This window comes from Podarcis muralis, chromosome 17 (assembly GCF_964188315.1).
Source record: "Podarcis muralis chromosome 17, rPodMur119.hap1.1, whole genome shotgun sequence".
NCBI classification, from domain to species: Eukaryota; Metazoa; Chordata; class Lepidosauria; order Squamata; family Lacertidae; genus Podarcis; species Podarcis muralis.
Window position 1 is genome coordinate 8,517,985 of NC_135671.1, and position 16,498 is coordinate 8,534,482.

The 16,498-nt window shown below is 42.2% G+C and overlaps 1 protein-coding gene across 2 annotated transcripts in view; it reads left to right on the top strand.

Moving 5' to 3' along the window:
- Positions 1–497: 497 nt before the first annotated feature.
- Positions 498–16,498, top strand: part of TNKS (tankyrase) — a 71,215-nt gene continuing 55,214 nt past the window's right edge. Inside the window, exons 1-3 of one of the 2 annotated variants that reach the window (XM_028713069.2) lie at positions 498–1,114; positions 7,844–8,068; positions 9,841–9,936. In XM_028713069.2, the coding sequence (XP_028568902.2) occupies positions 556–1,114; positions 7,844–8,068; positions 9,841–9,936 (880 nt within the window). In that variant the 5' untranslated portion in view covers positions 498–555. The remainder of the gene's footprint in view (positions 1,115–7,843; positions 8,069–9,840; positions 9,937–16,498) is intronic. The other variant, XM_028713070.2, reaches the window with a different exon arrangement.

Sequence of the window (16,498 nt, forward strand, 5' to 3'; positions counted from 1 at the left end):
TCCTATAGAAGTGGCTGATAAAAAGAGGTCAAACCAGCTGGGCGAGCTTAATCTAGCAGATAACCCCTTTTTTGTGAGGAGGAGACTTTGCATAACTAAAGAATTGGCTAAGTACAGGTGAAATGGATAGCGGGAGTCCCTTCTGATGTCAGCAAAGTGTGTAGGAAAGATAATGATAATAATAATAATAATAATAATAATAATAATAATAATAATAATAATAATAATATTTTATTATTTATACCCCGCCCATCTTCCAACAAAACACTAAAATACAAAGAAGAGACTCTTAAGCCCTATCTGTCTGCTTCCTTGGAAGTAAGCTCCCCTCTTCAGCAGCGCTTACTCCCAAGTCAGCAGGCAAGAAAGAGCTGGCTGACTTTTAGGCCCCGCGCAGGGAACCAGTTCCCTACGCGCTTCCGTAGCCATCCCGACGCGTGACGTCACGTCCTCCCAGCCTGGGCCCCGATTGGCTGCGAGGAGGCGGAAGCGAGGGCGGGCGCTCCGTCGCCGTTGCCGCAGTGACAGGACCGGGCCGCTCTTAAGAGCTGGGAAATGGCGGCGGCTTCGTCGTCGCGTCGCTCCCAGCAGCAGCAGCAGCAGCAGCATCACCCCCCTCACCACCCGGCCGCGACTCCCGCGTCGCCGCCGCCGCCGCAGAGCCCCAGCCTTTCCCCCCTCGGAGCTTCCCCTCAGCAGAGGCCCAGCCTCGCCGGACCTGAGGGGGAGGCTCACGGGAGCAGCGGCCGGGAGGCGGCGGCGGAGAGGCCTTTCTCCCCGGAGAGCGTCTGCGAGGCCGCCGGGCCTCCTCCCCCTCCGGGCTCGGGCGCCAGCAGCGCCGCCAACAGCAGCACCAGCAGCAGCAGCAGCTCCGGCTCGTCGCCGTCGTCGTCGTCCTCGGCCGCTTCCAGCCCGGCCGCCGCCGAGAGCCCCGAGCCGCCCGCCCCGCCTCTGCAGCCGCCCTCCGCGCCCGTGGGAAGCGGCACTTTCCGGGAGCTGCTGGAGGCCTGTCGCAATGGGGACGTGACCCGCGTCCGGCGCCTGGTGGATGCCACCAACGTCAACGCCAAGGATATGGCGGGGAGGAAATCCACCCCCTTGCACTTCGCGGCAGGTGAGGGGACGACGGGGGGGGGGGGGGCGGGGCGGGCAGCTGCCTGGGGCGCGTTGCCCCGAGAGGGTCCTCTGGTGCCTGCGGGGAACGGCCCCCTTGCAATGCTTAAGTGTGCTTAATCCGGGAAGGGAATGTCGTTGTTGTTGTTGTTTAGTCGTGTCTGCCTCTTCGTGACCCCCTGGACCAGAGCACACCAGGCCCTCCTGTCTTCCACTGCCTCCCGCAGTTCGGTCAAACTCATGCTGGTAGCTTCGAGAACACTGTCCAACCATCTGGTCCTCTGTCGTCCGCTTCTCCTTGTGCCCTCCATCTTTCCCAACATCAGGGTCTTCTCCAGGGAGTCTTCTCTTCTCATGAGGTGGCCAAATTATTGGAGCCTCAGCTTCACGATCTGTCCTTCCAGTGAGCACTCAGGGCTGATTTCCTGAAGTATGGAGAGGTTTGATCTTCTTGCAGGCCATGGGACTCTCAAGAGTCTCCTCCAGCACCATAATCCAAAAGCATCCATTCTTCGGGGATCAGCCTTCTTGATGGTCCAGCTCTCACTTCCATACATCACTACTGGGAAAACCATAGCTTTAACTATACAGACCTTTGTTGGCAAGGTGATGTTTCTGCTTTTTAAGATGCTGTCTAGGTTTGTCATTGGTTTTGCACCCCAATATTTCACTTCCCCAGGATCTGTACGAGGTTGAACATGGTTGCAGAAGAGGCAGAAAGGCTATTTACTTTCTTAATAATAATAATAATAATAATAATATACCCTGCCTATCTGGCTGGGCTTCCCCAGCCACTCTGGGGGGCTTCCAACCAAATATTAAAATACAGTAGGGATGCTCCTTCTGCACAGATCAGAGGCGGAGAGGGCAGAAAACTTGTCTATTTATAATTTGACACCCTGGCGGCTGGCTTCCTGCTGGTGGGTGGGTGGAGGTAGATGGACCTCCGCCCTGCTTGTTGTGGTCCACTCTGCTTGTAGTGGCTGGATCAACAGCTCCTCCTCCAGCCCAGAGTCTGAGGGCTGCACAGCAATCATGCATCTATCCTGTATGTGTGTGTGTCCCACACAGGGGCAGCAAGGGAAGGGGCATGGAGGCGGTAGTTGTCCTTTCCAGGAGCAGCCTCTGCCTACTTGGCCCTTTCTCTCTGGGCTGCCCGATTGGGAGGATTGGGCCCTCTGACAGATTCCCACTTCCGTACTGGGGGGGGGGGGGGGAATGTGCAACCAAACCAAGGGGTAGGAGGTGGTGGTTGCTGCCTCCCTGGGGCAGCCATCCACCCCACTGCTCTTTTTCATTCACTTTCCCCTTTTTTGTGGGTGGTAGTCTCTGGAGGATGGGGCCTAGTATATAAGTAAGTAAGTAAGTAAGCAAGGGGAGGAGTTGCTGCTGCCTCCTCCTGCTCTGTTTGGGCAGTCCAGCAGGGAGGAACAAATCCTTTCAGGTAAGAGCTGCCTCTGCCCAGACTCCCCCCCCCCAAAGGAATAGCAAGGAGAATTGGTGATTAGTTAGCTGCCCAGAAGGAATGCCCATCTGTTCTCTCTCTCTCTGCTAATATTGGAGTCACAGCAGGGGTGATGAGGGAAGACAAGAAGGCCTTGAAAGTTCTCTGACTGTGGGCCTGCTATAAACTAAGCCACCCTGGAGAGGTGAATGGTCATGAGCTTTTTAAGTTCTTCATTCGCCACCTCTTAAAGGACAAGGGTGTAGACTAGAGGCCCACAGGCCCTTGATGTCACTTTAAGGTGAAGCATCAGATGCTTCTAAGGGCCACTTCACATATTGCAACATTACTGCTATTAATATTTCAGGTGTATACCATAAAATGTTGATGAGGCAACCACTTGTATCCTGTTGGTACAGATTTTAGCACAGGAGTAGTGAATGTGTTATCCTCAAGATATTGCTGGACTCCAGTTCCCATCAGCCCCAGCCTGCTTTGCCGTTGGTCAGGGATGATGGAGGTTGTAGTCCAAAAACATCTGGAGGGCCCCCACATTGGCTACCACTGCATTCTGTGGTTGAGGTTTTTAAGATACCTTAGACTGGTATAAGTTTTTGTGAATTGGAATCTGCTATTTTTCTCTGCCGATAACTGCTACCATGAGTTGCCCACTCTGTGTGAGCAGTTTAGTGTTGGCGTGATAAACTTGTGTGAGATTGCTGCTCTTGTCTCCAAAGTACAGTGTGATTTATTGAGTTTGCGGAATATGGAGGGAGAGTTTGCATGAGTTACTTTACTGGCCTTTTCGTGCAAATATTATATAACATTATTTATTACATTTGTTAGTCACTTTGTAGCAAAAAAGTCTCAAAGTGATTTAACAAGATAAAATAATAAATAAATAAATAAAATAAGAAACAAATTAAAGCCAAAAATCTAGCAAATGATGTGCAATACAAAATCCCTAAAACTCTTATCCTACAACACAATAGGAACAAGAAGTCCCACCTCGCCCCCACTAAATGATGAGCATTACAGGACGCGGGTGGCGCTGTGGGTTAAAGCCTCAGCGCCTAGGGCTTGCCGATCGAAAGGTCGGCGGTTCGAATCCCCGCGGCGGGGTGCGCTCCCGTCTTTCGGTCCCAGCGCCTGCCAACCTAGCAGTTCGAAAGCACCCCCGGGTGCAAGTAGATAAATAGGGACCGCTTTCTAGTGGGAAGGTAAACGGCGTTTCCGTGTGCGGCTCTGGCTCGCCAGATGCAGCTTGTCACGCTGGCCACGTGACCCGGAAGTGTCTTCGGACAGCGCTGGCCCCCGGCCTCTTGAGTGAGATGGGAGCACAACCCCAGAGTCTGGCAAGACTGGCCCGTACGGGCAGGGGTACCTTTACCTTTTATTGCATTTTAGAATGCACTGAGAAGAGCATTCTACAAATGAAAAGGCCACCACTGAAAAACAGATTTGTTCACATGAGCAGTTAATTGTGGAAGGGGGGGTTTGTTGGGTTGTTGTTTTTTATTATGATTATCTACTTTGTGGTTTTATATTCTGATTTTATCCTGTGAATCTCCCTGAGACCTGCAGGTATAGGGCGGTATAGAAATTCAATAAATAAATAGGCTAGTTGTGATAACTGTCTCAGAGAGCCAGCAGAGTCTGCACCTCCTAATTTAGTGTATTCTTGTTGGCAAACTTCAGCTTCTGTTGCCATGTAATGAGTGAAGAGGCTCTAGTGAGTATAGAACTAATGCTTCTCTTTTCTCAAAAGTATTGTGTATCTTAGTTAGAGCTTAGGACTTTTCCTGAAAGTCACACTAAAAGGACAAGTCCACATCTGTACTTACAGAATCGTAGAGTTGGAAGGGACCCTGAGGGTCATCTAGTCCAACCCCTACAATGCAGGACTCTCAGGAAGATCATACATGGCAGGTATATGCAACTCAGTGGTATCCAGAGTAGATCCACTGAGATGAATGGACCTAAATTGGTCATGTACATTAATTTCAAAGGGTCTAGCCTGAATATGACATAACACTAGATACAACCCATATTTATGTAGCTTTTAGATTCAAGAGGACATCAGACCAGTATCTGGTGTTTACTTCATATAAAATGTTTACTTTAATACCCACGGTTTTAAAGGATTTATGTCAACTGAAGAAAGTGTTCAAAAACTTGGTTTAAAAGGGTCGCATGAAAAAATTGATGCAAATCCCATTGGTATTTATTAGATTTGCTGAGCTGACAAATAGGATGTGTCTCACCTTAAGGAGTTCAGCTTGGGGTTTCCTAGGGTGTTTTTCTGTGCCAAGTTCATGGAACCTTTTTTAGTATCAAGGGCAACTGACCCACAGAAAAAAATCAATTGGGGGCTGCACACAACTATTAGTCAGGTAATTAACTGTACTCTATTCTCTTATAAATATCATAGGTTCATATATTGTAATGGCTGGAAGATAATGCTGGGGTTTTGCTTAGCTCCTCAGGTGGGGATCAAGCGAATGGCCTAAACCAGGCATGGCCAAACTTGGCCCTCCAGATGTTTTCAGACTACAATTCCCTTCATCCCTGACCACTGGTCCTGTTAGCTAGGGATGATGTGAGCTGTAGTCCCAAAACATTTGGAGGGCCAAGTTTGGCCATGCTTGGACTAAACAATATAACTACCACTCCTAGAGAGAGGCGGGAGTGAAGACACTATGAATTAATACTTCTCTTGGAGCAGGAAAGACAGGTGAGGGGGGAATCTTGGAGCACTTTCCAGTAGCAGCACTCAATTGGTTGCTGTACCCTCTGGCCCTTTCTGGAAGGAAGTGGCTCCCTAGAAATGCTTAGAGGCTGGTTGAGATTAAACATGTGACAGCATCCACCTCATAGATTAGAAGTTCCCCATCCTTGGTGCAGGTCCCCCCTCTTCGAGGAGACATATGTTCAAATCTCTACTTAGCCATGAGGCTCACTGGCTGGCCCTCTCAGCTTATTCTACCTCATGGGGTGGTTGTGAGATAGAATAGGGGGAGGGAAGCATGCCCTGAGCAATTTGAAGAAGAGTTGGGGGGATGTAGTGTCTCCTGCACTACACGGATGGCTGTCTTCTGGTGGGCCAATTTTTCTTTTTCCTTTTCTCTGAACAAAACTTCTGGTAGCTCAGTCTAGCAGCTGAACAATATGAGGAGTAAGCAAGTTTTTCTTTTCCAAAACTAGCTATTCCTTCTTTCAAGTAGGTTTCTCCCAAACATAGGTGGCCCTGATCTCACACTAGTTACCAAATTTAAGAATTCCTGAAAGGCATCCATGTTGTCCCCTTCTGTCTTGCAACTCACAGACTATTTTGACAAGAATCGGAAACTACTGTTTATTAGGTTATATGCGATGTGTGTTTTTTCCAAATCAAATTCATATTTTTGCTTGCATTACTTTTTTGTATGTAGGTACAATTTTACTCACTATTTGCAGTTATTATTTAAAAATTGTATTGTTTACACCTTTGTCTAGGACAGCAGTTTTCAAACTTGTCATGGACCCTTTGAAAATGAGTGGGGGCCTCAGTGGATGACTTAAACATTTTTCTTCAGTGCACCATCAAAACCAGTGCAGTATTATGAAAAACATGATAGTTGGGTACCAAAGGAATAAAACTGGAAATTTGTTTGTCTCCTTTATATGCCGGTGCCAAAACCAGACAATCCCAATCAGTAACTTTTTGACAGTTTGAGATATATGGCTTCATTGACTAATAACTAAGAAAGCTGAACATGTCTGGTACACTAAAATTACAGGTTGACTCAAAATACAGCATTGGGCACCCAGACTATGAACCCTAGGCCTTGTTACCCTATGCAATAAATATTCTTACCAATCTGCATTCTTTCCACATCTACATAAATGGCATTGTAAGCCACCAAGAGCTTCTGGACTACGACAATTTGCAAATAAAAATCTTAGTCAAATCCAGTACTAGATAATTTACTGTAATCCTGTGCTCGGCAGTTAATAGCTAGTTTGGTACATGTTCTGGGGTTTCAACCCTGAAGGCAGAGAAATGTGGAGCTCATAACTACAGAGTAGGCACATTTCATTTTGGGGTGTTGTAGAAATAGAGACAAGTAAAAGTGCCATTATTAAAGCCGTTAGCGCTGTCTCATTTGGGTTACAATACCCATCCTTAGTCAATTGTGTTCAGAAATGATGAAGTCAGATTACAAGTGCACATAATAGCAACTGGAGCTACTGCTGAATGAAAAACCTTCAAGAGATGAGACTGGAAATAAAGGGGTCTCTATCCTTTTTTTTTAAAAAAAGTGGTGAACTGTGAGAAGAGAACACTAGTTCTCCACATATCTCATAGGTTTTTTTTGGGTTAAATATTCTAGTGTAAGGACTATTGATTTAAAATTATGGTTTTGTACTCAGGCTGAGATTATGCAGTAAGTGATGCTGCTTGCTCATAATCTCAGATACAAAGAATCCTCAGCCTCAGAAAAAAAAACCACTGGGCATACTCCAAAGTAAAAAAGAAGGTGCTAGTCTCGTCATGTAGTTCGTTTGTGTATGGGAGGCTGACGCAATGTACTAGCACCGTGGTCAATAGGTCATCTGGATCCCAGAATACCAAAAGAACTGTGCTATCTGCGGAAGCGTTTTGCTATAGAAATAGAGAAGCAAATATATTAAGCATTTCACAGGACTCTTAAGCAGGGATCTTGTGTTTGCTGCCCCATTTTCTTGAGCATTGTTAGCCTTATGGCATGGTATTTCAGGCTGTTCTGTTCTGTGCCTGTCCTCACCTGCACTAAAATAATTACTCATATGACCCAAAAGTGTGCCTTAGAACAGTACCTTTTCAGTGCTCTTATACCATTGATAACATTTTTGTTATTTAGACTGATAGGAAGGAGAACTTGCTAAAATGGCAGTTTCATCAGGGATTTCATTGGGGCTGTTTCAACAGAGGAAAGGGTTGAATCTGCGTCCACATGTTGTGTGATCCTAGTCCAGATTGGGACTTGCTGTGGTTACTTCTTGAAAACCACCACCAAATACACAGATGCCAATGCAAAAATGTATTTACTGTTGTGATTTGGCCCTCTGGTGGTACAAACAGGTAGGAAGGAGCTACCCTAAACTACATGAAATTAGCAAGAAAATAGTATTCCATATTCATGAATCCAATCTAAGTCTTAGTTTGCACAATGTACTAGGTGAACTATATATATATTTGTTTGTTCTAAATGTTTGTATAGTTCAACATTTTAATGGTTTTTCTCAAATTACATATTTTTGCAGGTTTTGGAAGAAAGGATGTAGTGGAACACTTATTACAGACAGGAGCCAATGTCCATGCTCGTGACGACGGTGGATTGATACCTCTTCATAATGCCTGTTCATTTGGTCATGCTGAGGTAGTCAGCCTGTTGCTGTGTCAGGGCGCAGATCCAAATGCCAGAGACAACTGGAATTATACTCCTCTGCATGAAGCTGCTATCAAAGGCAAGATAGATGTGTGTATTGGTAAGTGCATCTTTCCAAAAATATGTCTTTTTTCAGTGGTTTTCAATAGTATTATATCTTATGGGCCCATAGTTGTTACTGCATTTACTCAAGTCTAATGCGTCATTGAATCTAATGCACACCTCAGTTTTCAGAACCTTGAAACCAAAGTATTTGCTGGCGAATGTAAATGTGTCATCAATTCTAATGCGCACATCAATTTTTGCAACTTAATTTGGCCCAAAAAGGTGAGCATTAGAATCGAGTAAATACGGTATCTTACAACAATAATACTGATACCAAAGCAAAAATATTCAGGTGCTACAGAATGTCTGAAAAGGCCTCTTTACATCAGTTCCTCTATATTTATCAGCATATACAGAGAACTTAACTGATACAATCTTTGTTTTGGCTGTTCATCAACTTCCTTGGTTATTTGTTTTTTGATGAAGGATTCTGATTATATCTCCATCATCAGCTCACAGGTATTATCCCCAGACCAACTCACCCATCGTGCATAAACCTCTTGTGTTTATCTTTCTTTCTGCAGCTAGATTGTTAGTGGCCTCCTGTTGGAAGTCCAAATCATGTCCTTCCTGAGAGGAGTGGCTAGCAAAAGATCAGAATATCTGACACATAAATGGAGAGTCCTTAAGTGTTCATTAAAAACATATCTTTTTTATTTGACATGGTAAAAGTTTTTTCATATGTTAACTCTGTTGAACAGCCCACTAAACCCCCTGCAGGTAAACTTGTGGAGAGGCTTTATTGACAGCTGAATTGACTCTCTGTCACACACCCCTTTTTAAATATGTGATAGTTGAATGCGGTATTGAATTCTCAATTGTTTTCAGGTTTTCCTTCCCATTGTATTTTTCCTTTTATTTTTTCTATTTCTGCATGCATTTGTATTCAGGTCTCTTTTCACTTTTAAGGTATTTTTGTATTGGTTTATATTAACAAATTTCTATTTTTTTAAAAAATGAAGGATTTTGGTCAGATAAATTATATTATTTGTTCACCCTAAAGAATAAGGGAGAAAAAAAAGGAAAAGTGAGCATGATCCTTAATTATCTGGAATCCCTTTTGAAAGAAAAAGAAATTTACATGGCTGCCTGCTAGTGTAAAACACTGCACAATACTTCAGTTTATTGCTTTAGTTTCATGCTTTCATCTGTATAGGAGTGTAATAGCTAATATATGAAAAACTAAGCTGAACAAAAGTCAGCATTATTAGTAATCCAAAGTCAGACAACTTGCTGTTACTGCTATGCTACCACTACACTATTCTATGCATAGCCTGTGCAGATTTACAGTCTAATAATTGTCTGGTAAGGCTTTGTAGCTTGCTAGCCTTCTGGAAAAAAGATAACTAGGGATGCAATTCTGTGGACTCTTTTCTGGTAGCTAGGCCTGTTTAGCTCAATGAGACTTGCATCTGATATGTATAAGATGGCACTGTAAATCTATGTAAGACAACTATACTTGATGTTCAGGAACAGCATGGCTAACTCCATGGGCCAAATAAGACTGTTTTTTTCTTTGAGCAACAACTGCCCTCTCCTCTCCCTGGATAAGATACTTTTGAAACATGTTTCGAAGTCATTTGAAATGCAAAAATGGAGGGGGAGACGCTTTCTTGATTGTGGTCTTTGTGTTTGTTTGTTTGTGTGTGTGTGTGTGTGTGTGTGTGTGTGTGTAATATATTACCGTATATGGTTACTGGGACTATTTATGGCCAATGTATTCATTCTGCAAGTCAGTTTTCAGAGCTTTCCTCCTTCTTTGCACAGTGCTACTGCAGCATGGAGCTGATCCAAATATTCGAAACACAGATGGGAAGTCGGCCTTGGATCTTGCAGATCCCTCTGCAAAAGCTGTACTTACAGGTGAGAAGTATTCAGGTTCTTGTTACCTTACTGTGTGTAATCAGTCTCTTAAACTACTCCTTAGTTTTTCTACTATAAAACGGCACAAATGTACACAGCATGTTTACAGATTTCATTGTAGTACTTAGTGAGGACCAAATGTTATAAATATTATTTATTTCATAAAATTTCATAAAGTTGCTTGATGTGCTTCCTTCCTTACAGCACTCTACAACCAACTTGCGGTTAATGTATTTTGGTTGAACTGTAGTGATACCGATATCATTTTTCTATATATTTACTTCATTTACTATAAACCATTTCAATCCTTTACAACTTATATACAGAAAGGAACTGATGATCATTTGTAGAATTAAAGAGAAAGTAGCATGTCTAAAGTTTACATGACCAAATATGCTGATTAAATGAAGTCTGCAGTTTTCCATATCTGTTTAAAGGGGCTCAGGAGTTGTAGCAAGGGATGAAAAGCTAAAATCTATATTTCTATTTTGGTGATCGATCATGATGTCACTGTCTTTCCTGAGAGAGTCTCATATTTTGAGGCTGTAAAAGACAGAGTACTGAGTGAAATGTTATGAATATACTTTATTTTCTCATCTCTCTTTCTTTATTCACTTGCAAGCAAAAAGGAAGTCATTTGAGACTCATGGGGAATAGAAACGAGGGATGGTTTTTTATTTACGTGAGGATGACACAGTAGCTTGCTAGAATTATTATGGAAAGAAGAGTTTTGAGTCTGCAGATTATGTGAATCCCTGATGACTTTTCTCATCAGAATGATTTTTTTAAAAAAAAATTGTTTAGAATACTTATATCCCACTTTACAGCTCTGAAAGACTTTCATAAGCAGTATACAAAAATTTCTCAAATCGAGTACAGGAACAGAAATTACAAGGAGTCCATATGAAACAGAGAATATTTAAGGCAGCATTTCTTGCCCTTGCCCTTTAGGGTGTTACACCAGCTCCCACCAAATTTCTCTGCAGCAAGGGTGTGGAGCTGAGCACCTGGGACTCTAACGCAGTTAGAGCAGGTGAAATGATAAAATAAATGTTTTTTAACGACACCAAATAAATTAGTCAGTTTTGGCCATTCCTTAGAGAAAATTTTCTAGTTCTGTCCTGCTAGACTTGATAACCTTGGTTAGTGCTTTAAGCCATGTCTTTGTTATTTGTCAGCAGCTTGTGGCTTCTGAAAAAAATTCTCTGCACTTTGGATCTGACTGTAGTTTAAGACAGTGCTTAACCAGAGTTCTTTTTGGCACCACATCTTCATTATATTGATATGGCACAAATACATCAGGCCAACAATTTGGGTTGCAACTAGAAACATATCAGTTACAGTACTTTTGTTATCATTTACTGTTTGTTAAAAGAAAGGTGCTATTGTTGATTCCTGAAGTAACAACGTTGCTTGGTCAGGAATATGGCTGAATTGCTCCATATGTATATGGCAAATTGTTTACATCCTTTTTCTGCACAAGGTACCTAGAAATGCATTCTAAAAAATAGAGGGTAAAAGATCACAGATCAATTTCATTGTTTTCCAAGACCCCAGTGTTTCTTCCTGCCTTCTATGTTCCTGAGTAGGCAATCAGGGTTGACTTTTGTTTCACACAAGCCAGCATTCCAACACAGTTTAGGCCACTGTGTCAATTTCACAGGCAAAGTTCTATAAATGCATAGTCAGATCCTATGTCTTCAGCTGCAGCTAGTGAGTTCTTCAGTCTGATGCTGCTCATCTGCCAGGAAGGTAGAGAGATTGCTGATTTTAGGCTCAGCTAGTGCTGTAGCATGTAAGACAAGTCATTGGCCTATGTCAGTTGTTAGGGAAATTCCAGAAGTTAAAACAATTTCCTATTATTTATTTAAATAGACTGCAATAATGAATTCTGTATGTTTTGTTAAGAAATCAAATTATTTAAAGTACAATTGATATGATCTGATCAAAGGGGATTATGAACAACCTCCTATAGCATCTCAGTTCACATCCTTGCTTTGACCTTTTAGCTAAGCTACGGTAGAGTTGTACTGTACTAAATTCAGCAGATAGTGGCAGCTAACAATCCATTGGGCTATTATTTTTATCCTTACGATAAGGTGAAGCATTTAGATGTCCAGTTAAATTGGTCTTCCAAGTGACCCCTACAATGTTCTGGGGTACAGAGAAGGCTAAGAAGTCACTCATAAAGACCATTGGGTACATCACACATCCGGGTGAAAGAATACATGGAACTCAAGCCACTGAGGCCTCTGATACTACGTTTGGAAGACTCAAGATTCATATAAACCCTAAAGAGTTACAGAGAAGTCAATACTCCACCTTGCCTTGTACAGTCAAGTATCTACCTGGGGACCTCAGACAGATCTTTCCCAGTCATTTATTCTGAGAGTAATACCTGGAGATGTACCCAAATCTCACTTAAGCAGCGTGCCACTAACCGGCACTGCCTTATTCCTAGCTTTTATGATGCTGGTGTGTGAGAGAATCTGCTGTGAAAGGTATAGACCTGCACTATTTTCAGTTTTAAGTGTTTTTGTGCTGTTAATTATATCACCCTTCAGTTTAACTTCCCTCTCAGTCTTTTATCTGTTTTTAATGAAGGAGTTTATGTTTTGGCAAAGAAATGAAAATCCTGATAATGTGAATTTTTAATACTACATCTGTTCACAGGAGAAAGAAAACGTGCATTCGCCAGCTTATAACAAAGGGGAAAGAAAAGCAAATGTTCCCAAGCAAGCACATTGCTAGGTACTTAAAAAGATTAAGGGCACTGGTCCATAGGCACACATTAGCATATGCTAAATTATTTGTATAGACGCAAATTGCAATTTAAATGCCACAGAAGGCAAGCCAACTAATTTCCCATCCAAATCACCCCATATAAATTATTTAATTAACATGCACCCCAGCCCAGATGATCCCAAATCATTCCTCTTCAGTGTATTTACCCCCAATTAATTTCCCAACAGATTTCATTCCAAATGATCTTGGTTTCCCTACATATACCCCATCATCTATAGTTAATCTTAATTTATTCCTCAAATTTATACATTACCCAGTAACAAAGATCACCCTGCTCAATTCAGTTTCTTCAGCTCCATTACCCACCCAGAAAAACTTTGAAAAAGATTTGAGGCTGTGGACTAATTTCTAGCAATGCCGCTGTTCCCAAGGAATAAATGCTGGGGAAGGTAAACAGTGTTCTCTGGTTCGCCAGAAGCGGCTTAGTCATGCTGGCCACATGACCCGGAAGGTGTATGCCGGCTCCCTCAGCCAATAAAGCGAGATGAGCGCCACAACCCCAGAGTCGGCCATGACTAGACCTAGTGGTCAGGGGTCCCTTTACCTTTACCTATTGCTGATAAACAATCAGTAAAATGAATCAGTCCTGTAATTATAATAGCTTTGAGCTTTAACTTTAAGCGAGATGAGCGCCGCAACCCCAGAGTCGGCCACGACTGGACCTAATGGTCAGGGGTCCCTTTACCTTTACTATATTCTTACAAGTGACAAATAACTGCTAACAGCCTTCTGCTGTCCAATTAAATGCATGTTGATTTATTAATTATCAGAGTTTTAATCTACAGACCTTGGATAAAGCATTCAGTCCCGTAGAACTTGGCAAACATGCAGTGGATTTAGTTGTGAGGAACTCGGGCTGATAGGTCATGCTCAGGGTAGACCTTCTGGGTAAAAGTTACACTTCTGAATTCTAGCAAAAAAGCTGTTTGTAACTTGATGAACACAGCAAACCTTCTGTGCCAAGGGTAGGGAACCTTTGATCATCAGATGTTGTTGGAATCTTAAAATCCATCAGCTCTAGCCAGTGTGACTAATGATGACAAATGATGAGCGCTGCACTCCAACAGGGTCACAGGTTCCTCATTCCTCTGCCCTCAGGAACGTCCTCCCCGCCAATACCCATCAAATACATGTATGTACGCATAATTCCTCATGATCTTGTTCTGAAATCATGAAGTAGAAGTTTGGCTAAGAGGTATTGGCAGTATTGTAACTTGGGTAAAAATAAGTGAGGAATCACAGCTAAGGGCTTTTATATTGGCCGAGGTACGACCTACAGTTCTTGGTTTATTTTCAGCTTCCTTGGAGTAGCATTTTAAATATGCCAAAGTGTTTTATATTCTTTTATTCTCACAACAGCCCTTTAAAGTAAGGCCATAGTGCAATTTTATCAAAACATGGTTTATTCATATGCAGCCGTTCCACAGCTAAGCCATGCTCAAGGTGGCTGCAATTTCCAAAAAAATCACATAGTTCAGTCTGTTACAAAAATATAAGGAAATTTAAAATAGTCATAGACAATAAAGGGCAGGTGGAAATAGGCCAGCAAAACAGGGAGCAAGTCTTGTAGGTAAGATGAAAAGAACAGTACTACCACCTTAAGGACTATCCTGTAGATTATTGCATAAGCTTTCTTGGGCTAGAATAGTCTTCATCAGATGCATCATTCTTGGTATTCCTTGACGTTTATATGCAATATTACTGTTATACACTTAAAACCAATTCATCTTGGCATAGCTACCTAGGTGGTGAACAAAAGATGAGAGCTAGTCTCATCTGGAGGTGGGAAGACATGCAGACTTGACTTGCTCTATGTGTTGTGTTCAAAGCTATGGCTTTCAGGGGTTCCCTCGAAACCTAATGGGTAATGGGGGAACAAGAACTGTTTGACTGTTCATGCTGCGAGTCCTTCCACCTTATGCTCAGCCTCTCTCTCTCTGTAAATAAAATCATTTATCCACTGCATTCTCTTGTGACCTTCATTCTAAGAAATCAAAACCCAAGGTAAGCACTGGCACTCCCTAGTGTCTCACATTGGTTGGAGATTGCATTACACTGGCACTCTCACTCCTAAAGGAGTGGAGAGAAACATATTTCCTCCTTCTGAAAGCATCAATAGCTAGTTGTTTCTGTGTCAACATACATGTACTTGTGCAGATCTTTAGACATGTGCAAAGGGTGCTTAACAAAATAAACTGGCTTGACTGCTTTAGCAGTACCTTCTGCTGCAAAATCTCATTTGACAGATATAAAACTAGAAGCCTGGAGGGACCCAAGATATCATTTAACCCAACCCAACCCTCCAATCCTTTATTAATACATTTGCTATAGGCTTAAAATGCCACTGGGCTATTTTATTCATTTCTCTTGTAAGCAGTGGCTAGTAGGATATCCCTTTGAAAACATACCACATCATTTTAAGTAATGGTACCCCACAGCAACACCATGCAACGGGTCTATGGCAAAGCGGAGGAATGTTAAATTATGGCTCCAAATCAACACTCCCTGCTGGGCTGAATTTTCTGAATGGCTGCTTGGGTTGTAATTCTATATAATGGAATTAATAGTGAACTATAAATGAGGGGGGCCCCTGACATTTTATTGGAGATCAAATTATTATTTTGGTAGACTTGGTCTGCCTTTGCAGCCTGACAAGTTGGCTATCCCCCTTTGAAGAGAAAATGTTCTATGAACATGCTAGCAGCTGCTATTCAGACAGTGGAATGTGCAACAGTGACCTAGCAAATTGAATTAAAATGTTAGATGTTATCATCTGCAAAGAATTGTAGCAATAAATGGTCAATCATCCTGACTCCAACATCTTCAGCAGTAAAAGCAGTGATGTTAGGAGTGTATTACAACCCTGAACCAGAGAACTGCTGCTGATTTGCATCTAATTGCAGAAAATTGTAGCAGCTTGCATTTTTTTTAATGAGGTGATTGCGAGGACATAGCTGATGGAGAGCTTGTACTCTTTCCTGTGATATATTTATAATTCACTGTGTGAGTCTAGACGTAACAAATTTTTTAGAGACAGTAATAAAATATGGATTTACATTTAGATATCAAAATGACAGTTTGCACACTAACAAATTTTCAGCATAAATATTTGCAAAGAAGTTAAAGTGGACATCTTAATGGAAATTCATAACGTAATCTGCTGAAAGACCAATGTTTCATACCAATGTTAATACTTAACCTTTTTAGCTATATGACCAGTTGAGATGAATGGGAATGAGTTTAGAAATCATGGTAGTTGGCATGTTTCAGAACTTATTAACACATATGTTTGAAGGGTGCTGATGAACATGTGAATGTGAATTTAGGACTTTGTAGTGTTGCTTGCTTGATCTGTCATCCCTCCATAAAAAGCCTTTGCTATTTCTGTTTCTCCTCCCATGGCCCTTGTTCAACTGTCTGTTTTCAGCTGTCTTTTACTTCCTTGCAATTTCTGTATTGTTGTCTCTGGTTATAGCATCTCTCTTTATATACAGGTATATTTCCCGCCACGACTTGGGGCAAGTTGCTTTTGCCTGCTTTCTTCTAACAACTCAAGGTCCTCTGGCAATTTTCTCTATAGAGTAATGAGCTGTGGATACAGGAACTGCTTGTTTATATACAATCACAATAGTGACATCTTACAGCTGTGTTAAAAATCTCCTGGTAGCTCTAATCCACCCAACCCCAGTTGTTGGTTAACTTACTGTGATACCATGGAATGTTTACATACACAAATATTACCAAAAAAGCCTCGGGA